The following is a 25,521-nucleotide window of genomic DNA, read 5'->3' as shown; positions in this document are numbered from 1 at the left end:
AAATTTGAACGATGAAAAAATGAAATTAACTTGAATGCTAGAAGCAAATGTAGACCCAGAGAATCAATGTAAATAAATACTGCAGTTAAAAAAGTTTGTGAAGGAAAAACACTATGTTGATTAAATGATTTCACTAGTGAAAAAAAAAAAACCCCACATCCTACCAAAATGAATTATTACCTCAAAAAAAAAAAAAAAAAAAAGTATATTCACTGTGAAAAGGCATACATTTGTTTCAGCAAATTATCTGAAAGCAACAAGGAACTTTAAATCCTCACCACCCAAAGGAAATGAGGAAATAGTACCCCTGTCTCATCTTTCCATTCATAAGCATTAATCACATTTAAAGGACACCACTGAGAACAGCCCAGCTCTGTCTTTCTTTGTACCCTCCCTTTGTATTTATACATACTGAGGAGATATCCCTAAGCTTTCTCTCCTGCAGGCCTAACAATCCCAGTTGTCTCAGCCTTTCCTCATGCAAGAGTCCTTTAGTCATGTTTTCAGCTCCTCACTGGACTGTCTCCCATATGTCCCCATCTGTCTTCTATTGGGGGGCACAGACCTGGACACAGCACTCCAGGTGTGGCCTCACCAGTGCTGAATAAAAAGTAAGGATTGCTTCCCTCAACCTCCCGGCAGCATTCCAATGCAGCCCAGGATGCCACTAACCTCCTTCTTCCCTCCAAGCACACATCAGTATCTTATGTTCAACTTGGTGTCCATCAGCACCCCCAGGTCCTTTTCTGCAAAACTGCTTTCCAGATGGGTGACAGCCAGTATATGCTGGTGCATGGGATTTGCACTTCTCACTGTTGAACCTTACAAGATTCTTGTAAAGGTCCCTCTGGACGGCAGCACAACTTCTGACATATCATCAATTCTTTGTCCCAGTTTTGTGTCATCTGGGAACTTGCTGAGGGTATGCTCTGCCCCGTTATCCAGATCAATAATGAAGATGCTGATGACGACTGGACTCGGTTATTAACCCCTGGGGTACATCACATGTTTCTGGCCTTCTGCTAGTCTTTCTTCAAGTCTCTAGGCTCAGCCACTCAGCTAATTTTCAGTTCATCTCACTGCTTATACAGCCTATGTACCTTCAGCAAATAACTGACAGACAGGAGGAGTGCCACAAGCAGCCATCATGGTGCGTTTTGATTGGTTGGTTGGTTTGTTTTTCCTCAAAAAATTACTAGAGAGTACAATTTCTCTTTTATTTACATACAAATAGCTCCATTAGTTTGAAGACTTGATGATCTATATGCTGCAGGATTTATTTTTCCAGTTATGAGCTACCATAGGTCAGTTATTACTAACAATCAGCTTTGCTAAGCCTCCTCTTAGTTATAGAATAAATATATTAATCACAGTATTATTTCTAACTGATGGAATTAAAATAAATTTCACAGCTACAGATGGGGCAAAGAAGAGATTCAGAGCGGCCCTGCAGAGAAGGACTTGGGGGTGCTGGTCAATGAGGAAATGAGCATGAGCCGGCTTCAGTGTGTACTCGCAGTCCAGAAAGCCAACCGTATCCTGGGCTGCATCAAAAGGAGCATGACCAGAAGGTCGAAGGAGGTGATCCTGCCCCTCTACTCTGCTCCCCTGAGACCTCACCTGGAGTATTGTGTGCAGTTCTGGTGTCCTCAACATAAAAAGAACATGGAATTGCTGGAACAAGTCCAGAGGAGGGCCACGAGGATGATCAGGGGACTGGAGCACCTCCCGTATGAAGATAGGCTGAGAAAGTTGGGTCTGTTCAGCCTGGGGAAGAGAAGGCTGTGTGGAGACCTCATAGCAGCCTTCCAGTACCTGAAGGGGGCCTATAGGGATGCTGGGGAGGGACTCTTTATTAGGGACTGTAGTGACAGGACAAGGGGTAATGGGTTAAAACTTAAATAGGGGAAGTTTAAATTGGATATAAGGAGGAAATTCTTTCCTGTTAGGGTGGTGAGACACTGGAATCGGTTGCCCAGGGAGGTTGTGAGTGCTCCATCCCTGGCGGTGTTCAAGGCCAGGTTGGATGAAGCCTTGTGTTTCATGGTTTAGTGTGGGGTGTCCCTGCCCATGGCAGGGAGGTTGGAACTAGATGATCTAGAGGTCCTTTCCAACCCTAACTATTCTATGATTCTATGATCTTGAGGTCCTCTCCAACCCTAACTATTCTATGATTCTAAATTAAGTCCTTCCAGTAAAATAAACATTTGCCTAATTCTTAGTAAAGCACTGGAAGCCAGTGGAAATGGAAAAAAAGGGGCAAAAAAAGCAGGAAAAAAGCAAACAAACTGTATTGTATTTAGAATAGTATCTGCAACATTTTTTTCATTTTAATTTTTTCTCCATTTCCTTCTTGCACATTTTACTTTTACAAATTAACAGTGGTCCAAAAAGAACCCCAAAACAACCAACCAACCAACCAACCAACAAAAAAACCCCACCACCAAAACCCAAAACTTTTATATATATGGGGCTTTTTTTCCTATAGAACAACCAAACCTCTCAATATAAATTTGTTGTCAATTATTACACAGCTGTCCTTTGTATTGCATGCTGTGTATGCCTGAAGTCACCTTAATTTTAGAATTTTCCAGTTCTGTATTCTTTTTGCATGTATGAACGCCCTTTTAGATTTCGATCAAAAAAAATTAACCAACTTCTTATCTTAACTTGCAAAAACACTGGTTAAAGAAAAGGAGTATTCCAGGTGGAAGTAAGTGTCTTACAAGTTGAATAAGACACTTAACTCAGCTACTGAGGGGGAACTATTAAGGAATACAGAAAAGAGTTAAATTGTGGTGATGTTTTTATAGTCTCAAGATACAGAATCACAAGCATTAAATAACAATGGCAAAACTGATAAAAAACACCTTTGAACACTTTGGTGGTCTAAAGAACACTAGCACAGCTAAATTACTGTGAAGCTAAAATCTATAAGTAAGTTGATGTCTGAGGTACTTAATTTCAAGTCTTTGTATATTTATCTCAGGGACAAATATGTTATTACTGTACAGTCCAGAGACAGAGGGAGTATATGTAAACACATCACTAACTTGAGCAGAGGGTTATTGGAAATTGATGTTAGATGTAATTTTTTAAATATTTAAGAGCTCAGAAATCCAGTTCCCATTCTTACACTTTTATCATAATAGGCAATACTAAATTACATTAAAAGGATAATTAAAACAAAATAACACTTGTTATTCTTTTCACTTATAGCCAAAACAGAAAGGGGTTCTCAAGGCTCTGACAATCATGTTGAGAACAAAACATACCCTTTCTAAATGAGGGTTAGATAAAGTTTCATGCTAAATGGCTCATTACACAGCAGGTACATTTAAAGTGTAAACAAGAAACAAGTTAATTGGAAAAATACATGCTTCTTTTAGCACTTACTTTTCAGTTCAAAACAATGGTTTCCAGCACTTCACTATTGAATGGATTTAAGGATCTATTTTACTACTTTCTCACACCACTTCGTTTTTCTGCTTCTATTTTATTTCTTCCAATCAAACATTTCCTGTCCTTTACTCTACTTTGTCACTGCCCTCTGACTACTGTAATTATCCAAGAAGATATTTAAATAGCTTTTGATCACTCATGCCGACCTTTTATTGCCTCCACTATCCACCATAACAGGGACATGAATACAGATAACTGATTCATCCCATAGCTTAAACTAATGACCTTCCCCAGAATCTAAACAAACGTTTTCAGTTCTTTTTCATTAAGTAACAAATATTCCCAGGTCATTTAGCAAGGTTAATGACACAGTGTTTTTATTTAAAAGACACAAAGACATTGTCTAAACCATATGGGTAATTCAAAAGGTTTTGGTAACCTAAGTACTAATCCTAAATAATCCTAAATACTGGATTAGCCCAGAGCCAGTACTCTTTTACCAGGTTTCCAGAGGATAGTAGTCAGAGTGTTATTCTTTATCTAGTACTGCAACCCTACCATTTCAAGTAATTCATACCACACTCTTTCATCATTTTAGAATAATTTAGACTTTTGCTCACTATTTGACAGTTCTTTCTACCTACCACATTGATGGAAATGGAAGCAAGGTTCTCTGGTACAGGTAACCTGGATATAAATATGGATTTAAGAATCCCATTAATATAAAGATGTGCCACAGCTGGTAACAGACTACCTTCAAAGTCACTGGACAGAACAACCACCCTTAACGCATAAACTAGGCATTTTTGAAGACATATTTTTATTACTGTCTATTTTATCATATCCCCTTCCCTATTCTTGCCATCTCCATGGTTATCAGAGCCCAACTTTACCAGTTCTCTCAGGGGCATCCCTTAAGAAGTCAACAAAGAATGCATCAATGTCAGAATCCAGCAACATTTTTGATTCTTCAAACTCCTCCTCAATAAGTTTTACCACAGCTGCGTCAAACCAATTTACATCTTCCAAAGTTGTAAAACGATCAGCAAGAACACATTTGCATTCATGCTTCCACAGTTTTATCAGCACCTGTACATACATATGAAAAAAATTCAGTCTGACATTTTTATTTATTTTAAAATCATACTAATGCTAGAAAAGAAACCGTAGTATGTTGGGGTTTTTGTAGGAGAGATACCTTGAGCTTCTCATTCTGACCAACAGTATTTTAAGCTTACTTTTAAACATTCTGAACTGGAATTTATTTACCAAATTAAGATTTCACTTCCCTAGCCCTAAAACCATATCTAGATTTGTTAGCATATATTTATGCACTTATCAACCACTTTTTTAGCTGGTCATTAACTAGAAGATTGGTGGAAATAATAGCATTATGGCATGAATAATTTCATCCCAAACACAGATGTCAGTTCCAATAGTATATCTGAAGCAGTTAGAGAGCAGGGAAAGAAAAAAAAAAAAAGGCATAGGTTCTCATATTATTCTTTCTCCAAATATACCTTTACAGTCCTTCAGTTTGATCAGAGGATGGAGAAGGAAAACCTGCCAGGTTCTTAATCTTGGCAGCACAGGTTTTGATCCTGCGCTATTACTACACAGTCATAGAAAAATTTCCAAGTATTCTTTGAAGGCTTCTTGTTTAACCCTACAGCACGTCAAGTCTCAGAACTAATATGTAAATTTATACAATCAAATTTTGAGCAACTCTTTGTTATACTTGGAACAGAATTAACTTAGAATTTACACACATAATCGTCATGCTGACTATTTTTAGCTTTGGAAATTAAATTCTAAAATACAAATTTTAGATGTAGTAGAATTCAGGAGCTTATTCAACAACAAGGGAAGTACATTAAACATGAAGTGATTATACAACTCAAACATATAACAAATTTTCCATCATTACCATAAATGTTGCTTTTCCAACACTTCATGTTTCAGTGCTGAAAACACTAAATGACTTTTCCTTAAAACAATTAAAAGAGAAATGATGTGTAAAATGTTGAGCTTTTCTGGAAGAAAAGTGGATTATGAAAAAAAAAAATAAATAAAAAAAAAAGAGGAATATCTATGACTCATCACTACTACTTCCTTTTAAACTAAGTCAGAAATCATTTCTTAAACAGCTACTAGACAGTGATTGAAAGCCTTAGGACACTAGTGGAGAGAAAGTTTTAATCAATATATACACATTTTCATTATTTTAAAATAAGTTCACTGCTTCCATTTTTTATTTTTCACTCACTTCTTTCCAAAAAAAAAAAAAAAAAAAAAAATGGAATTTGTCAGTGTTCCGGAGTCTGAGGATTCCAGGTTGAGAGAGAGGTGAGACCCAATGGAAAAAAAACCAACTGTTTATTACTATAGGAAAAGATAGGGAGGAAGAGCCAGCAAAGGGTAAAAGAAACAGTGATGGATATTTTTGGTGAGTGATTATCTTACCAACCCCTAAGACCACGTGATGATGATCAGGAAACCAGCTCCAAGAGACATCATTGCACTGCAAGGTAGCAGGATCAACCTCAGCAGCATCCTCGCGGAGGAAACATTGACCTCAGTGGTATGAGGGTATGCCTCCCAGCATTGCATGAGGTTCGATCTTTTATGCTAGCGAAAGGGCACACTCCTTCCGATGCAGGGGGCCAGCCTATAGTAGCCAGCTATACAGAAAGGGCCTCTGGGGGTCAGAACTTTTAAGGGATTTTCTGGGAGGAGCCATCACAGACCATTATCTCACATGTCTTGCAGCTGGTAAGAGACTTCCTTTTGCTAACAGCAGTATTAACTCCCCTATTTTCAAGGTTATATTCCCACAACCTGTTCCAAACAGTACTTTTCTATTTTTGTGTGTTTCAGTACAGACCATTATCTAGTATCACTGACACAGTCAGTAATAGAATGAGCAGATCGAGGCAAACTCTCTTTTGTCAAAAGAAGTGGGTTTTTGTTGTATTTATGAAACACAGTTGTTTCAGTTGGCTCTGTAAAAGTTGAACTAGAACACTTCACCTCAAAACAAGCTGAAAAACTTTTTAATGAGAAATGCCAAGAAGATAGACTCTCCACCCTCTTTGCTACACTAATTATACGCTAATTATAACAAAACCATTGATGTGCTGCACTTACCTTCGGTTCATTGATCACTTCTGATGTAGTATTCAGCATTCCTTGCCAAATCCTTGAGAGGTCTCGAAGGTTGAAGATGTAATGGAACTTGGCTGGCGTGGGCAACATTTTTAGCTTGGTAATCTGCCACAGCCTGCGTGTCAGTGGAACCAATTTGGCTACTGTTTCATTCACATCTGCTGAAAATCCCCGCTCACTACAATAATGCCCTTGTCCAATTACACCTGTGAGGAAAAAAATTGCCAATTGAAAGATTAGTGCACATTACTGAAAAACCAAAAGCAACAATCTTCTTAAATGTCTATTTCACTTTTAATCCCAAACGTTTTTCTAATTTGTTGAAATGGCTTTTCAGTCTTTATTCAAATCTTGGTTCACCTGATCTTAACACCATTCTGCTACCAGCTCACTGGGTATTTATCTCTGAATTAACTGTTCGTTAAAAATCGTTTTTTTTTTTTCTATTAAAATATCTTCCCCAGACTTTGAATAGCCAATCTTTTCTCTGAGACCAATGGTCCTGTCATTTGTGAAAGTCTAGTCATTAGTTACTCATTCTTAGCAGCAACAGACTTTAGCATCTCTCTAGCATCCTCACTACAACTAGGAACGGCCTTCATGCCACTCTTCTAACACATTGCATACCAATAGATTCAAAGATGTGACTGGACCTGAAAAACTTACAGATTGATGAAATTGCAGCTGAGTAGTGATTACTGAATGAAAATATGCTGGGAAACAAGTCAGAGGAGTATTAAGCCTCAAATTTAATCATAATGTTTATAAACAGAGGGATAAGGAAAAATCAACTAGCATTTTCAAAAATGGGATGGATAAAAAGCTAATTTTCCTTTACCAAAAATTTTGTCAATAGAAGAATTAGAAGGCAGAGTACAGTTGAATACAGAAAATTGTCTCTTGAGCCTCTGTGGAATGTCATTGCGACCTCCCCCAGGGTGGATCATGGCAGCCAAAAACTGAATGTCCACAATGTTGGTAAATTCACCAGGCTTTTCCAGGTTATACAATCCTTTCTGTTCCATCAGCTGCCTAACTATCTCATTAGTGACCTGTAAAATAATCAGGTATTATATAGCAGAATATTATACACACAACTAAATGAAATACAAAACACACTTATGCACTTGAAAGCCCTAATAAAGACTGTAATATTATTTTCTCACCAAAATTCCTGCTTATTTGCTTCAGGAGGAACATGTACTGTTAGGAATAAGCATATTTAGATTGTCTTCTTCATTGGTAATACCTTTGGTCAAAAATCCTGGAGTAGAGGGGAATCTTTAGCTTAGAATTAATCCTTCATACTTCAAACTGTTCTTGCTTGTATGCTGCATGATTTCCAATACTGTTATATTGGAAATACTTCTTTTAGCACAAAACTTTCAGTTGTTCTAAGCAAGCCCAAGAGAATACATCTTCAATAGTTGCATTTGCTACCAAATATTTTGACGAAATTTCAGTGCTCAGCAATAACAAACGTTTTTTTCAAGCTGCAAACATAGAATTATTTCCACAGAATTCCATAAAATTACTTTCATAAAATTATTACTATTTCAATTATTGTCCACACAGCCAGTTTGTTATCAAAATTTATGTGCCAAATTGGGGGGGGGGGGGGGGGGGGTGTTGTATTATTTATTATTAAAAAAATGAATGTTGTTTAAAAATATCATTAAAATCATACAGGCTTGTTTTAAGGACCACTAAACTGCTTCTTGTAGTCAGCATATTTATTTTGAATGAATTCAAGACAATATAAAACTTGATGGGTTCTTTCAGAACCCTTAAAAATCAAGCACTACATATGAAACTTACCCCTACTGCCTGACAGAAAAGTCATTTTTAAAGCATAGGAAAGAAAGAAAGAAACTATCTTTGGCCTTCTTTTTTCTTTTCTTACAAACTAACCTGATCTCCCCATTCATTTATTATGGGCATATTCACATCATCAATGAAGACCGTCATCTTTTTCCCTGCAGGCGGACCATAAGTTGTGCCCATGCGCTTCTCCACATAACTTTCTATTGTACGCTGTTGAAAAGCAACTATTAGCATAGTTACAAACAGCCCTTCTTTTCATACAAGATTCAAACATTTAAACATATTGATGATTTTGCTACACAGAATTTTACTAAGGAAGGTTTAGACAACACATCTACTGCAGTTAATTGCACTAGTTCAACTAGAGTGCCTGAAATATACTATACAGCATTAGGTTGGTAACTGAACAAATGTCTAATGTAGGTGCCTAAGAGTTTCATAAATTTGATACCATTTCAATTTATCTGAAAAATTGATAACTACTACCAATAAATATTAAACCAATAATCTGTCAGGGCTGAAATACATGAATCTTGAAGACCTTTCCAGCATACATCAAGGTACTTCATAAAAGCATGCAGTGATAAGTAAATTCACAAACAGAAATTCACTTGATGAAATAACTTTACTTAATACTAGACTTACCACTACTTTTCTTCCCATCATCTTTCCATTACTCCATTTTTCTTAAGGTCCAGATTTTATTTATTTTGTATCAAGTGAAAGCTCACTTAACCATGTGTTGTTATTCATTATTGCAAATGTAAATATCTGCATTCTTACACTGTGCTTAGGTTCCTGTACAGCAGCTTAGAAAACCTTCTTACACAAGTGGCATCAGTTAGGCCAAGAAAGAGTAATTTGAATATGCATGTGTCATAACAGACAGTGCTTCAGTCTAGATTGTTGTCAGATACTTCATTGTTAGACTTGCACATCTATTTCAGATTTCTTTACCATCAATAGACTATCCGCTATCATGCACAAACTTGACGTATATTTTATAAAAACAGAAGTACTGACACTAGGTTGTTTTTATAGCCCATTCAATAGAAGCAAAATAACTAAGTAAAATAAGACCAAAATTACATGCTCAAATATTAAACATGTTAACAGTTTCTACTGTGCTATAGAGCCAGATGATAGATGATGCATCGAGCCTGTAGACAGCACTTCTGATTATAACAGACAGTGCATCAGCTTGGCATACCCATCAGGTTAAAAAAACTCTGAAATAGCTCAGACTATCTCAGTAGAAATTTGGATAGGCAGCACTGTTCAGGATTTAAGTATTCATAGTTCTATTTAGAGCAGCTGCACTGCATGTGTTACTTTTTTAATGAGTAATTTACTGAAATTTAAATTGCAGACAGCACACAGTTGACAGATTGTTGTGGGTAGCACTTATTTTACTCAGGGCTTCTAGTGAAATCTGAGGGAAGTTACCAACAGCTCTGCCTAGTTAGTGAGAACTGATACTTTTGGCATAAAAACATTAAATGTGATGAAGTAAATAATATGCGTAGTATTGTACTAATCCAAGAACAACTCAATAACAACCAAAGAAGTTGAAGAGAACATGTTTTTTACAGAAGTCTTAAATCATGTCTTAGGACATTTAGTCCTTTTGAACAGATTTTTTTTTTTTTATTTCTGTACTCATTTTCAATTAAATAAACTGCTTTCAGAGGCATTCTTCTGGCAAATTCTCAGAACAATGTCTGAATCCAGTCACATTATATTAAAAGGTGAATGACTACTATACCTGGAAAATTAATGGAGTAGTTGCAGATGAAAAGTTCAAACTCTTAGCCATGTGGCTTTCAGGGTTATATTTTGACATAAAACCTTTAATTATAACAGTCTTTGCAGTTCCTTGCTCACCAATTAATAGGACAGCCTAGACAAAGACAACATAGAAATAAGAATAAACACAAGAGCTGGGTGTCTTGGCAAAGCCTCAGCAATCCCATTTAGCTTTAAAACTGAACTGAAACTAGAAAAATTATGTAAAGTGAATTCTCAACAAGGGACATGTGGAAACAAAACAGTTAATGTCTCATAGGCTTTTGCAGGCCTCAAGTTAAAAATATTTGCAGTGGTCAACTCAGTCAGCTCAATTTAACTAACCGAGCAGTGGATTATTCATAAAAGGAGTTGATTGTCTGGAAAAGGATGTACTATCGAGAGCCTTCAGTTTCTTTTGGATCGTGTTATTTACCATATCCTGCTTATCTGACACAGCTTTGGTGTGTAAGTTGCATAACCTAAAGGTACAGAAGCTCTGTAACTGCCCCATGTGGGTGGAGTTCATATCAGCAGAGTCTGGGGCCCTACTGGACTGTCTGTTGTCACCTCTCCAAGCTACATGAAAATGTTGCTTCACTTCTGACCTGATCTCAGCTGCAATTATGGTTATTTCCACTACAAAAAGGGGTGAGTGGAAGATAACAAAGTCTGGAAGCAATGACTATTCAAGGGTTCAAGCATATTCACATGAGCATGGTTCTTGGAATCACCATTCTCTCTTTAAAAAATTATTCTTCCCTTTCAACAATATAGTACTTCACTTTCAATTGAAAAACCTGATAAAAAAACCTGTTAGCACTATTTAGATGTGAAATAGAGAAGTACCTTGCCTTGTTTCTCAATGGTTTTGATAAGGAAATCCATTCTCACATTGTCAACATTAGGCACAAGTATAGAGCCATACTCTGGAGTGCTGCTACTGGGATATACATACTCTTCAACACATGTATTCCAGTGCACCCATTTACCTAATAAGAAAGAAATGAATGCTTTAGAAATACAAGGCATCATCACTTCTTTTATTTTCCACTGAGTTGACTCGTCTGTCAGTGCCCATCTCACATACTGTAATACCACTCTGTAAATTCAGACCAAAATTATAGAATCATGTAATCAAAGAATCTCTCAAGTTAAGGCTTACTCCTCTTCCCTACATAAATTACGACAAGGACAAGGCTTGTTTATTTTAGTCTATTAAAGTCCATGAAGCTTCCTGTAGCAATATATCTACATTCTGATTTCTCACAGGAAATAGGGAATAAGCTCTATACAACATCATCAGTAAAGTGTAGCTGTAAAACAATACTTGCTAAGGAACACGAAGGTAAACTACAAGAAACTTCTAAATTAATTCCTTAAAAGGAGCATAATTTTAACATTACTTTTAAGTTTCACCCCACATCACCCTTATGGGTTACTAACCATCAGATGCCACATAATAATCAAACATGGTATCTTCACTGCCTTCTGGGATGTAGGGAAGATCAAGTTTTATTGTCGCATGTTTTCGAAGCCAGTGCTCCATTTTGCATCTGTCTTCCAGCTCTAGTAATGCTCCTACGCTCCACATAAGAGAGAAGATGTACAGCCTTTCCAAGTATTTTGGAGTCAGTTCCCCTCCTTGCTCCTGAAGGATTAAGGTTTTTGCTTTCAATTGCCTGAAAACTATACTTTATAATCATAGCAACATCATGTTAAAAGCCTTCAGTCATGTTTAAATTTACTGAAGTCTTCATCAATAAACAGACTGAACCAATATCAAGTAGACCACAAAATGTAGAAAATTACCTCGTAAACATCACTTTTAACCACCCATTACAGCATTTAATCTGTCTAAATTCCAGTTTATAATTTGATAATAATAAAAAAAAAAAAAAACCCTGATGGAAAGATGCAATCTGATGCATGCTACACTTCAGCGCTTAACATCAAAACCAAATGTGAAGGAAGGCACATCGTAGCGATTACTTTCTAAAGAAAAAGAATTCCTTACTAACCTGCATCTTCATTAATATTCCAAGTTGTCAAAGAATCTCTTTTCTACATAACCTCATGACTTAAAATTATCTTCATTCGATTAAGTAAATACAGAAAAAAAATCCACGCTACCTTAGGTGGGATAAGACCCTGCAGCATATTAATGCTCTGCATAATCAAAAAGGATTCCAACATTTTAGTCTTGTATTGCAGACACTGAATGCTGAAGCGATATAAGTCTGGGAATGAAGAAGAATACAGCTGACGCAGAATTTCAGCTTCTTGGAATGAACGTCTTCTCAAAAATCCCTGTCACAAAGCATGGTGAGAAAATAAATTTAGTTCCCAATGCAAGTCTCAGTAAATTTAACTCTAGTAATTTAAAAGGTCCAGCAAGCATGGAACACTGATCTATGGGGGGGTGGGGGGTAGGGCGGGCTGAAGCCCAGATTCCCTGCCTGTTGTGTAGTGTTTGGCTTGCAGAAGATCAAACTTCACCCAAGTATGTATAATTCCTACTGGCTCTTAAACATAGACACTGAAAAGTACTTTAAAGTTTTCAACTGCACAAAAATAATTATTTTCAAATATTTTTTTAAATCACAGTGGCTGTTTAACACTGCAAAGAAAGAATTTTATATGTATTGAACACAAGTTTGATTCATTGTGTACAGTGTTAGTGTCTAGTAGTGATACAGGGTAACCCAGAAACATCTGTCAGTCACAGAAAAAAGGGATTTCAGGAGGGGATGTTTGCTAGTATGTATCATTTTTATTGCACATCTCAGTATCTGCAATGCTAGATAAACAAAACACAATTGAAATGACTTATTTTTCAAAATCATAGGACAGGATTTGTTTTTTCATGTCTTTAGCTCAACATAGTAACCTGCTTCTACGAGTTACCCAGAAGCTTTCTCTCATTTGTGTCACAGAATGCTTCTTGTTTACATCCCATGAATTTATTTCTTACATGAAATACACTCATCAGCAAAAATGCTTGCAGATTCTCTCCCTAACTTCAAACTAAAATTTGGCACAAATCAAAATTTAATAAATTCCATTTAAACATAAGGAAAAAAAAAAGTGGTTGTTTTCAAATGCAGGAACAAGCTTCTCAGTGAGCTTCTGAAGTCTAAATCTCAAAATTCAATAGGACATAGTACTGAGCAACCTACTCTAGCTGACAATGCGTGAGGTGTGTTCAACTACATAGTCTCTAAAGGTTCCTTCCAACTTCAAATATTTTGTGTTTCTATGATTCCTTTATACACTTTGACCTTTATAATATTTTGAAACTCTATCTTTTACTGCCCAAAATAAAGAAGCTCTAGGACTGATTACAAGTAGTTAGATATATAGAAAAGCTTTCTAGAAACAGGTAGGTAGAAAACAAAGTGCTAAAGAATAAATGGCCAAACTCCTTAAAATAGACATCTGGAACTTCACCAGCTACTCATAAAATATTAGGGGTAGGTAGAAAAGTTGGTAAGATCCAAAATAAAGAGAGAGGTACTGAAAAAGCCATCAAGATATTTTCTTTAGTAGCTAAATGAAACAAAAACCAGATAAATGCTTTTGGCTTAAATGATAAATCACTATAGGTTGCAATTTTATAACAATTTTTTTTTTGTGGGGGGGGCGGGGCAAGGGAACAAGAAAGAAACACTGGAACGGTTGTTTCATGGCTGAATTGAATAAAAATTGTTTTGTTATCCAAAAGCAAAAAACAAAACAGAACAACCCATGATCTATTTTCCTTTTGACTGTTGCTGCTATCAAAATAAATTAAAAACATAAAGTCATGGATTAAGTGAAACTACTTGCGTGCAACACTTCAACACAACTAAATTTATTTTGCATATCGCTTTAAAGTGAGGAGGTAAATCATGAGTGATAAGGCAAAGTAAAAATGTTTTTCTTTGAGACTTTCTAGATTCCTGAATCAGCCTGTAAGAGTAAATTCTTTCTTCTTCTTTGGTCTGAAGCTGTACTAGAGGCTGCTGCGTAGTTGATATTTTGACAATAAGGTTGATCTTCAACTATATAAAATACCTTGAATTACAAATGTTCCCTAAAGTGAGATGCCTATGTTTTTAAAAGTATAATATGCTGACAATATTCCTGAAAAAAAAAACATTATTCACTCTTGTATAAACTAATACCAGAAACATTGCTGTATTAAATACTGACCTATAAGTTTATACACTGTAAAAGATGTTTCATAGCAAAAATTCACAAAATTAGGTCCTAAAGTAACAACAGTGATGTGTTAAATAAGTAACCAGTAAAACTTCAAGTACCTAATCACTTAGCTATCATACCTCAAGGATAGGGCTCCAGCTGAGAACTGATGAGCTCATGAATACCATCCCATTCCTCGAAACTGTTGCTGGAGAAGCATTATCAATATTATGAGGTTCAAAGACTATTTTGCAATTTGGTGCCATAGGTATTCGATCTCCGTTTGCCAGAGTTAGAGTTCTGTTATCATCCAGAACGGAATTAAGGTTCTCAATCCAGATAGCATCAACTGGACCATCAAGAACTATCCAGATATGGTCACCTATAATAAATAACAGATGAAAATGCTTATTGAGGAAGTTTTAGTTTCTTTCAAGAACCAGTTTGTCTCTCTGCAAACAAGTTTTGAGCTAATTCCAAATTCATGCACACAGCTAGAATCTCAGCTTTTAATACAATTACCATTTCTGTTCCCAATTTCAATGACTTCATTTCACTACCTACTGATAAAAATTATCCATTGCTCAGTATATAAAATTGTATCATCATAAGTCATCAGTTTGCTATAGTTTGAAGCAATTTTATGGATCCAGTCTTCAGCATACTAATAAGTTTATTTCAACTTACATAAAACACCATGAAGGGGACAGAAACTACAGGACTATTTAAAACCACAATTTGTTTGTTTCCAAAGAGGTGGTGTATTGTAGTGAGCTTAAATGAAAGGAACTCTTGAAAAAATCGCTTTCATAAGTAAAAGGGATCTGTTAGGGGAAGAATTTTGCTGCTCATTCTCCTGCTTATAAACTTGATTCAGCTCCCTTTGCTGTGTATTGCTAGATAGCCCTTATTCAGAGAGGGTCTCACTCTCATCTGCCTTTAGAGCAAGCCCTTATAATCTAGGTCTAGGTGACTTGATGCATTGCTGCATATGAACCAAGAAGGTTCCAGATGAGAAACCTTCTCATTTCTGAGGCAAGTAGTTTTATATTTGGAGGCTTTTCATAGCTACAGTGCAGGCCTCTCAGTCATGAGATGGTCTGGAATTCACTTCATAAGAGACATTACAGAAGTGTTGCAAATAATGAATCTGAGGAAGTCACGAGTGTGCTAATTTTTATTTCACATTAAAGGGAAAAACAGAAAAATCAACAGTTAATGCTATACTACATTATCAAGGGTGCTACATTTCTAGATTTAAAACAAAACCAACAAAATAAAATCCTAAAGTATTTTCTATTTTAAAAATATCTGTATCCTTAAAAACTAGGAAAGACAACATAAGTTAGGATTTTCATCCCTTTTCTTAATTTTAGACATTCCTTAAAGGCCTGAAGATAAGGTCACATACTAATACTCAGACAATACAAGGAAGGATCCACTAGCACCCAACCATCTTTTAGCTAACGTATCAATCTAAGAATATATGCTAGCATTACTTTAGGCAGAAATTGGTTGCCTAAATACAATTGTCGAGTGCCATTTGATATGGGCTATGGTATGTGCAGGGCTAGCAGGTATGATACAAAAGAAATTCATACCCTTCTAGTACAGCACCTGGAGACCAAGTAGAAATCTTAACAGCACCAAAATTTTTTTATAGTATGCCAGTGTTGAGGGAACTGGCACTCACATTCCCCATGCTTCCATACAAAGGCCTGCCAGTTGAAAGACAGGGATCAGCAAATTCAGTGAAGCAGTATTTGCTACAATACACAGCTGGAACACAAAGCATTTAAAACAGAGACTATACAATAGACAGAAGTTTTTGCAGCAATTTGTAGCAATATTCCAATGCATCCATGTACATACACACACACAAAGTCTACTAATATGCTTTAGAGAGATGTCCTGAAGCTTGATTGTTTGGCTTGTTTTGAAGGGAACTGTTTTTCATTCTACCTTTTTTGGCTTTTAAAGTTTTTCTCCAGAGCGTTGAAAATATTCCATCTGTCCAATCATTTGTTGCCACATCAAGTCGACCAAACATTTGTGCAGCAGTTATAGCTTTAGGATTCATTCTCATTTCACGATGTGGCTGTCCACAATCTAAGAAGGCAGATCATTAGTTAGTTTGGGTGTTTATTTTCAAGAATCAGAGAACTTTGACAAATTCAAAATCATTACACCCAGATATATGTTTTAATATGCATTCATCATTATAAGAGGCTATGTATTGGAAAATTTATCTTTAGCTATACATCAATATTTGTTAACTGCAGCCATCAAAATTTCAAGTACAAAAAAGTTCTGAAACTTCTGAAACTATAATTCACATTTCATGGATTCACTGAGAACAGAAGAACAGCAATATAAAAATTATTCAAGATTTTGTTTAATATTTTGCAGGCTTACCAAACAATAGAGTTTCAAAGCCTTTTTTCAGGTATATATTTTCAAATCCCAATGACTAAAACCCAGAGAAATGCTCCACATGGTTGGTTGGTTTTTTTTCTTGTTGTGCATTTGTATACATTTGGGAATAGACAAAGTATATCATATTGATATATCCCTGTGAAGTCTCTTAGTCAGCCAAATTTTATCTAGCCATATTATGATCATATAGCCTTTATATATGCCTCATTAAGAATAGCTTTAAAAAAAGCTATGCCAGACATTTTTAGAAAACCTAATATTAAAACTTACGCAGGAACCAATAATGTTAAAAGACCAAGGTTAAAAAATGGCATATCTTAAAATCTTAATTATAATCACAGCTCACAATCATGCAAGAGAGAAGCCTGGCAAATCACTGTAATTTTAGTTTTTGAGGTTATACTAGAAGATCAGGTTGAAAAAAGTATTGTATCTTGGTAGTAGTTCACATCTCAGTGCTACAGAAATATAGAAAAATAGTATAACACTACTACGTGCTCTTTCCGCTTTTTTTCCCAAAATGGAGCAGTCATTTACACTGCAATGCAGAGCTCACAGTGTTTTTTAAGCACATTAAGTTACTGCATAGATGAGAGACTGGCAACTGGCCGAGTAATATTTTACAGAAACTATCCATTTCTGGAAAATTGTATAAGCAGCCCACTGAAGCCTGTGAAATGGGGTAACACAAGCTTACACCAAAAGATGTGTTTTTTTCCCCTCAGCTATGAGCTTTTAATAAGATCAAACATAAGTTCTTCTACTAATATTTTTGTTTAGAAATACGGGGGACAAGAAGTCACACTCCTCAAGCCTCCAGCCAGGACACAAAATTAATATCATTGAAGATTTTGTCACTGCCTAAAACAGGATCTCCTAGCAGCAACACAGGACAGCAGCAGTTGTTTTTTTTACTGCAGATAAAGACACTGTCTTGTGAATCATGTTCAAAGAGGACTAAATACTTATGATTAGGGGAAGGTTTCAGCATTACCTCAGCCAAATCTGGGTGATGCTTAAATCACTTGCCCAAGCTGTCTACCCAGACAGTGCACAACTTTCTCAGTGTTTCTAGAATAAAACTTCTGATATAAGTATCATAACATGGAATATAGGATACGTATTACATGACTTCCAATGTCAGACATTTTCAAGGTTTCAAAAGGTACTATCACAAAAATTAGTATCATACAACACAAAGAGTTTCTTCCAGTAATATGTTCTCACAGTGAAGTAATTTAGCCTTTCTATGAAAAAACAACATGGTTTAAAGTTTAATAACAGTTTACAACATAAATATTCACATACCTGTCAGGGCTTTCATTAAAGTGTGGATGCAAACAGTTTTTCCTGCACCACTAGGTCCTAATGTCATCAATCCATGCCTTACTTTCTGGGTTTCAAAAAGTTGGATAACTTTCAGTTTCCAAGGAGGATGACAAATAAGTCCAGCTTCCTCCACCTATAGAAAGTGACAGAAAACCAAATTACTAGTAATTTAGAGCACAAGATATTTAGATGCTTTAAAACTAAATTAATTAATTAATTAATTAATCTTCAGCAGAAGAGTACACTCTCTGTAAAGTTTTTGTGTATATAAAAAAAAAAAACTATTTGGAAAAAGAAGGGATAGATAGAATCAGCTAGGCTGGAAAATGCCTTTAAGATCATTAAGTCCAACCGTTACCCCAGGACTGCCAAGACCATCACTAAACCATATCACTGAGGTCCTCATTTGCATGGTTTTTGAACACTTTCAGGGACAGTGATTCCACTACTTCCCTAATCTGTTCCAATACCTCGTTACCCTCCCTGTGAAGAAATTTGGTATTTAAATATGTATTCAGAAAAATAAGAAAATTGATCTTTTTTTTTTTTTTTTTACGTCTTCTTAAGGTTAAAACACTTTTTTTTTTAGGATTAAAACATAATTTTAAGGAAAAGCCAAGAATTTTAGAAACACTTTTGCTAGCAATGTCTTCCATAGCTATACAGCATTTTCAGTTGCCTCTGAGAACAGTTGCTTTTTTATGATGATGATTTGTGTTTCTAAATTCTTACAATAGTCAAAAGCTTTTTGTAAAGCATTTTGTTAATTCTCAATGCAGAGGCAGAGCTTTGAGCAACCTTTTAATATTATCCTTCTAAGACATGCTGCTTTAGAATCAGATATCATATACTTGATTACTACTTTTTGTTACTTCCAAACTTAAAGAAGTTTTCTCACTGTAATGGGATTGCTGTTGCTTGTGAAAGTGACTCAGCTGGAAGTGAACAAAATAGATTTTAGCCAGTAGAGAAGAGCTAGAACTATTTCTTAAGGATTCATAGAGCACCATATGTTTTTGACACTCAAAAAAATTTCCAAAAGCTCAAGATCATGTTATAAAATTGAAGCTCCCAAAATAACTGTATTTTAATTCAAGTATGATTTCTGCTTTTAATTATGTTTCAAAAATAATCTCAGAAAAATATTATCAGTAAAAAAATGGACTAACTTTTTACTAATAAGACACAGTTTTTAAAATTGTCACAGTCAATTGTAACTATGAACTGGCACTACCACTTGTTATATTATTCACATATCAAAGCTCATGTCAGTTCAGCTTGTTTATCTCAATCTTCAAGGAAGCCAAGAACAGAAGGCAGCACAAGATAAATTCATCAACAGCAACCATAAAGTATATGCTGCTGCTAACTCCTCATCATCATGAGGAGTGAAGAACACCACTGCTGAAGCAATGGAACTTGCAAAGCACAACAAAGACATCAGATGCACCATTTCCGTGGATACATTTACATCTTAACAGATCTCACAGCTGACACCAAACCAGTCAAGCTGCCTATCTCTTCACTGTAGAATATAGCCTTCTGAATTTTTTCCAGAGTCCACATATATACAGTAATATATATCCAAAATCTAATGATGTTACTAATAGAATGTATCTGAACTGATTTCTTTCTTTACATGAAACAAGGTAGTCCATTGCCATCACTGGAGATTTATCTTCTCCTAACAATTTCTAACACTATAATTTTATGGACTAGATATTTCCCTTATCAAAAGAGGTGCTCACATGTAGACTTGACATGTTCTCAAAAGATCCCGTTAACAGTTGTACATATGTACTGGATCTGGTTAGGATGGATCCCAATTGTTCCTCCATTTTGCCATGTTTTATAATTGTGATCAAAACAATGTTGATAACACACCAGTGCTTTGGCTATTGCTGAACTGTGCTTTACACAGCATCTAGACCTCTGTTTCTCACACAGTCCAGTCAGCTAGTAGGCTGAGGTGAGCAAGAGTTTGGGAGGGGATACATCTGGTACAGCTGACTCCAAATGACCAAAAGGATACTCCATACCATAGAATCACAGTATGGTTTGGGTTGGAAGGGATGTTTAAAGACTGTTTAACTACACTGACAACACCATGCTCAGTGATAAAGTTGGAGTGAGTTTTCTCCAAACTAGCCATTGCTCAGATATTACCTGGGCATCAGTCTTCTGTGAGCAATTGCTTTTGCATGATTTGCTTGGGTTTTTTTCTTTTTCTTTAATTTATTAAACAATATATTGAACTAAATAATAAACTAACTAAACTGAACTAAATAGTTTATTAAATGATCAAGACCTTTTTCTTTGTTCTCTTTCCACACCCCCCCAACACCCCCCCCCCCAGCTTGCTGGAGAATGTAGACATGCGTTTTTCTAACTGGTCACAACAAATGACTCACAAGAAAACCACAGGACACCACAATCACAATTCAGTGACACCTTTAAAAACAAGCTTAATAATAATCTACCAGTGGTAAAGATTTATGGAAAAGTTTACTTTTCCTCTAAAGAGTAAAATTTATTACTGCCAGCTGGGTAGATTCAAAAGCAATGATTTTCTTAGAAGTCACATACTGATAGTTATTGCCACAGCAGCACAGATCAAGACAAACATCACCTGCTTATCAATGGCAGCTTCCAGTTCAGGATAGCCTACTTTATCAAGCTGGATATCTGGAAACAGATCTTCAATTAGACTCAGGAATAAGGGTTCATCTTCATCAATCTAGTGAAAAGCGGGGAGTGGGGGGGGGGGGGGAAACACAGATTAAAACCTTATTTATTCTAGCATGTTAAAAAAAAATCCCTAACTATATCAGAGCTAAAGAAATACTTGAAAATGCAAGAAAACACCTATTGTAACTCTCTAGGTGCTAAAGACCTAGCAGGAGATGTGATGTTTCCAGTAATCAAAAGTTACCAAAAATAAACCAACTGAATTTATTAAAGTAGATTTTAGCAATAACATTTATACAAATAGTAAATTATTTGTCTAAGGTGTAGAAAAAAATTATAAAGAAGATGAAGTACCACAGCAACAGAAGAGGTTTTGTTAGCTATTTAAGACAGACATTACTCATAACTAGGAATAACAGATTATTTCAAAAGAATTATTAAATACCTTAGGTTAAAAGTTCTCAGGACGTTACTCCATAAACTGTTATTTATTTGCTTATTTCTACAGGTAGCAGGGGCAATACATTAAAAAAAAATAAAAATCTGAACAACTCAAGGTGTGGTGGTTTGTTGTGGTTTAAACAAGTCATCCATATATCACACAGTCGCTCTCTCACTCCCCCCGCTTCTTGCTCTCCCCCTGCTCCCGGAGGGACAGAGAGGAGAATCGAAAAGAATGCAATTCCCATGGGTTGAGATAAGAACAGTTTAGTAACTAAGGTATAACACAAATCAATACTGCTACCACCAATAATAATAATGATAAAAGAAATAACAAGAGGAAAGAATACAATACCTCAACACCAGCCGACCAATAACTCGCTCCACTCCCCCCCAGCTGAGCACTGACCGATACCTTATCAAACCCTGCAGTTCCTAGCCCTTCCAGGTAACTCTCCGTTACATCCTGGGCATGACGTGCTGTGGCATGGAATACCTCTTTGGTCAGTTTGGGTCAGGTGTCCTGTCTTTGCTTCCTCCCAGCTTCCTCTCCTCCCTGGCAGAGCATGAGACTTGGAAAGTCCTTGGCCAGACCAAACATTTGAGCATCAACTAAAAACATCGGTGCTATCAGTACTGTTCCCAGGACCAAAAATCAAAAACACAGAGCTGCATCAGCTACTAAGAAGGAGAAAAATAACTGCTACTGCTGAACCCAGGACATGGTTCAACCCAGGTAGGCAACTAAGCATCACAAAGCCTCTTGCTCACTCCCTCTCAGCCCCATACAAGGTGCAGCAATGAAAATTAACCCAAGCCCAGCCAAAACCAATACCCAACACCACTGAGAGAATGGAACATTTCCAAGCTAGCTTCAGTGTAAAGGCTGCATCCAATCTTCTAGTGATCATCTCAAAAGATTTAAATAGTATTTCAGAGAAAAACATGTCATTCCAAAGTGCAATTTAATTAATTTACCAGGTGTCCTGGGTTCAGCAGTAGTCATTTTTCTCCTTCTTAGTAGCTGATGCACTGCTGTGGTTTTGCCTTTCCGCCTGGGAACAACACTGATAACACCGATGTTTTTAGTTGTTGCTAAGTCATGTTTACTCTGACCAAGGACTTTCTGAGTCTCATGCTCTGCCAGGGAGAAGAGGAAGCCGGGAGGAAGCAGAGACAGGACACCTGACCCAAACTAGCCAAAAGGGTATTCCATTACCACAGCAAGTCAGTATATAAACTGGGAGGATTTATGTGGAAGGGTTAGATCACTGCTCTTGTCGGGCTGGGTATCAGTCGGCAGGTGGTGAGCGGTTGTATTCTCTTCCCTTGTTATTTCCCTTATCATTATTATTATTGGTGGTAGCAGCAGCGGTTTGTGTTATACCTTAGTTACTGGACTGTTCTCATCTCAGCCCATGGGAGTTACATTCTTTTGATTCTCCTCCCCATCCCTCCAGGAGTGGGAGATGGAAAAGGGGAGAGTGAGCAAGCGGCTGCATGGTTCTGAGTTACAGGCTGGACTTAAACCACAACACCAGGACTTTGGAACTTACTAGTTTAGACAGGTTCATGTCTCTTAGCACACGCATGACAATGGTGGACTCAGTATCTGTGGGATTTGCTCTTTTTGCTGCTCCTAATGTTCGTAGCACTGATAATATATTCCGCAAGCCAAAATCATAATGCACCTAGGAGATATGCAAAGTTTGAGAAAATTTTCCTTGCATTAACAAGGATCAAACAATTCTTATTTATCATTTAAGATATAGATATGTATGAGAAGTGGTACATGTGGCACAAATGCCTCCTAGAATCCTACTGTTTGGCTGTATGACTATGGGCAGCTTCATTCCCCATCTCTGCTAAACAGTAAGGTGTGACAGAGAAAAGGAAGGTAATCACAGGTCTTTGAACAGAGATAAGGTTCTCAAGGACTATTAAGAAGTAAATTAGCAGCATTATTCTGCATCATCTGTGGATCTTGGAAGCTGACTTTGAGAAACATCTAAACAAGCACAGACAGCACAAACCAAATGCCTCAATCCCCTCTAGAAGACCAACCAATATATAAGAGCTTTATTTGCCCCAATCATCACCATTCATTAAAGATAAATCTTAATAATAAGCAGTGTTTTGAATGACTGACCCATTTTGTACAAATAACCTGTAGCAGGAGTTAATCCTCCAGAACAGCAGAGGGCTGCAGTACTAAACCACAGGTGTCATTTAGCTTATTTAGTGGACATGAACTTTTTCGCATAGATACTAATAAGTTGTGACATCATATATATGTTTTCCCTAAGATATTTTTCCTCATATGAAAATAACCACCTGCTTTGACAGTTGTTCTTCACACAGTTTGTACAGTGTAAAGAATTTTCTCGCCAACAAAACATTAGCAATGAAGCCACAACTAGCCAATTTGACACGAATTATGATTTGTCGATCCGGAACCATCATAGCCACTGAACGGAAGTTGATCTTCAAGTTTTCAGGAAGCTCTTGTCTTCCAGCATATCCTGGATTCTGGAGAGAAGAATGGGTTATGAACTTGACTGTACCTTGCAGAAACAGAAGAATCAGCAAAGGAATGTGTAACCTGGTTTGACAAAAAGCTTTTTGGCTTTAAATCACACTTATATTTGGTCTCATAGGTCCTGTTTTTACTGACTACTTCTCCCTACAACTCTTTAGCCATTTTTCTGTACTTGTAGCAAAAAGAATACTTTGAGAACTAGAACATAGCGTACAGAATTTTGTCCCTGTCCATGGCAGGGGGGTTGGAACTAGATGATCTTGAGGTCCTTTCCAACCCTAACTATTCTATGATTCTATGATTCTATGAATTAATTTAGCATATATTTGTTAATTGCATGTGCTTGATGTTATTGAAACAAGACCCTGTAAACTATCTGTGTAGTAATGCTCAGTGTTCTCAAACTTTCAGTGAGTTCTAACAGCTGAGTAACAAAAGAACTGGCAAGTACATTTAACATACCAGGTTAGAAGCAATTATTGTGCAATCATCACTGGCATATTAGAAACCTAGTGAATACCTACCATAGTAAGAAAGATGCCAAATTCAGGGTTCATTTCCACATTATCTCCATCAGTAAAAATAAAGCTTTTTCTACATTCCTTCTTGCACGTCAACACAATTGCAATTTGCTGTGCAGCTACTGATAGTACTGGTAAATCAATGCGATTGAATTCATCAAAACAACCCCAGGAGCCAGACTGAGCAAGACCTTAGAAGAGAAAGACAATGAAGCATCTGACCATTATGTTGCTAACCCTTTTTCAAGCCAAAATTCAGGGTAATCTACCTTGAGGGTGGGGTGAGGAAGGGGTTTATTTTTGAGGGTTGGAAAAGGGACAGGAAGAGTTTAGTTCTTTTTCAAGCAAGAATTCACAAAGCTCCAGAAGCCCTTAAGCTTGTCCAGGACACTATATCCATCATTTTCTGCTCCTTCTCCCAGTATCTTGAATGTTTTCTTGTTCCTCTTTAGCCCCTCCAAAAAATTCGCTGTAATCAGTCTGAAAATATGATGGGTTGTCAATAGCCTATTGCACAGTCCAAAAAGAACAATAAAGTTGCTTTCACCTGGAAGGTTAGGAGTCAAAGAATTTAGGAGTCAGTCTGTGTCAGAACTGCATTCTTCCACATATTTTGGGGAAAACAAAACAAAAATCAACACAGTCACTTGTAACAATACAACAGTCAAAGACCTCCACTTGATCTCTAATTCAACATCTGCCATAACTGACACATATCAATTTTAGGCAAAGAAAAAAAATAAATGTTGTCTGAACCTAACTTCAGTGAGCTGTGCCAATTGTTTTTAACATATATAGTGCTTGTCATGCACTTCCTTCAACTGATAAGAGCCTTGACATTTGAAGGAGACAAAATACTGAAATCAGAATCAAATGCATTCTACCAGTTCAGCAATAAATTTCACAGCTTTTTCTTCTTGTACTGGCAGTAGTCTTTGATTATTTTAAGTGTTTTTATGTATCTTTTCATAAACTGTCTTATGTTTTCAGACATTTATACTTCTTGAAGACACTGTTGCAAGTATATTTTACATTCCTAACATGATATTAATTATTTGCATTTATTAAAAGGCTGAAAACCACCTGCTGTTCTTATACTTTTGACCCCAAAATTCACCTTGTGGTGAGGCCACTCCAGTGCTGTATACAGTGGGACAAACATCTTTTGACTGGTTAGTTATAGTGCACTTAATGCACCCCAGAATA

The 25,521-nt window shown here is 36.5% G+C and overlaps 1 protein-coding gene across 1 annotated transcript in view; it reads right to left on the bottom strand.

Annotated features, from left to right (window-relative positions):
- Positions 1–25,521, bottom strand: part of DNAH5 (dynein axonemal heavy chain 5) — a 127,466-nt gene that overhangs the window by 41,822 nt on the left and 60,123 nt on the right. The window contains exons 38-52 of the mRNA XM_065667603.1: positions 24,319–24,506; positions 23,590–23,784; positions 22,812–22,946; positions 20,756–20,863; positions 18,106–18,259; positions 16,324–16,470; positions 14,502–14,743; positions 12,310–12,486; positions 11,623–11,827; positions 11,026–11,168; positions 10,157–10,291; positions 8,479–8,601; positions 7,406–7,619; positions 6,550–6,773; positions 4,296–4,491 (exon numbers count right to left, since the gene is read on the bottom strand). Of these exons, the coding sequence (XP_065523675.1) occupies positions 4,296–4,491; positions 6,550–6,773; positions 7,406–7,619; positions 8,479–8,601; positions 10,157–10,291; positions 11,026–11,168; positions 11,623–11,827; positions 12,310–12,486; positions 14,502–14,743; positions 16,324–16,470; positions 18,106–18,259; positions 20,756–20,863; positions 22,812–22,946; positions 23,590–23,784; positions 24,319–24,506 (2,586 nt within the window). The remainder of the gene's footprint in view (positions 1–4,295; positions 4,492–6,549; positions 6,774–7,405; positions 7,620–8,478; positions 8,602–10,156; positions 10,292–11,025; positions 11,169–11,622; positions 11,828–12,309; positions 12,487–14,501; positions 14,744–16,323; positions 16,471–18,105; positions 18,260–20,755; positions 20,864–22,811; positions 22,947–23,589; positions 23,785–24,318; positions 24,507–25,521) is intronic.

The sequence above is a fragment of the Lathamus discolor genome, chromosome 2 (genome assembly GCF_037157495.1).
Source record: "Lathamus discolor isolate bLatDis1 chromosome 2, bLatDis1.hap1, whole genome shotgun sequence".
In the NCBI taxonomy this organism is placed as follows: domain Eukaryota; kingdom Metazoa; phylum Chordata; class Aves; order Psittaciformes; family Psittacidae; genus Lathamus; species Lathamus discolor.
This window is presented reverse-complemented; position numbering and strand designations above follow the sequence as displayed.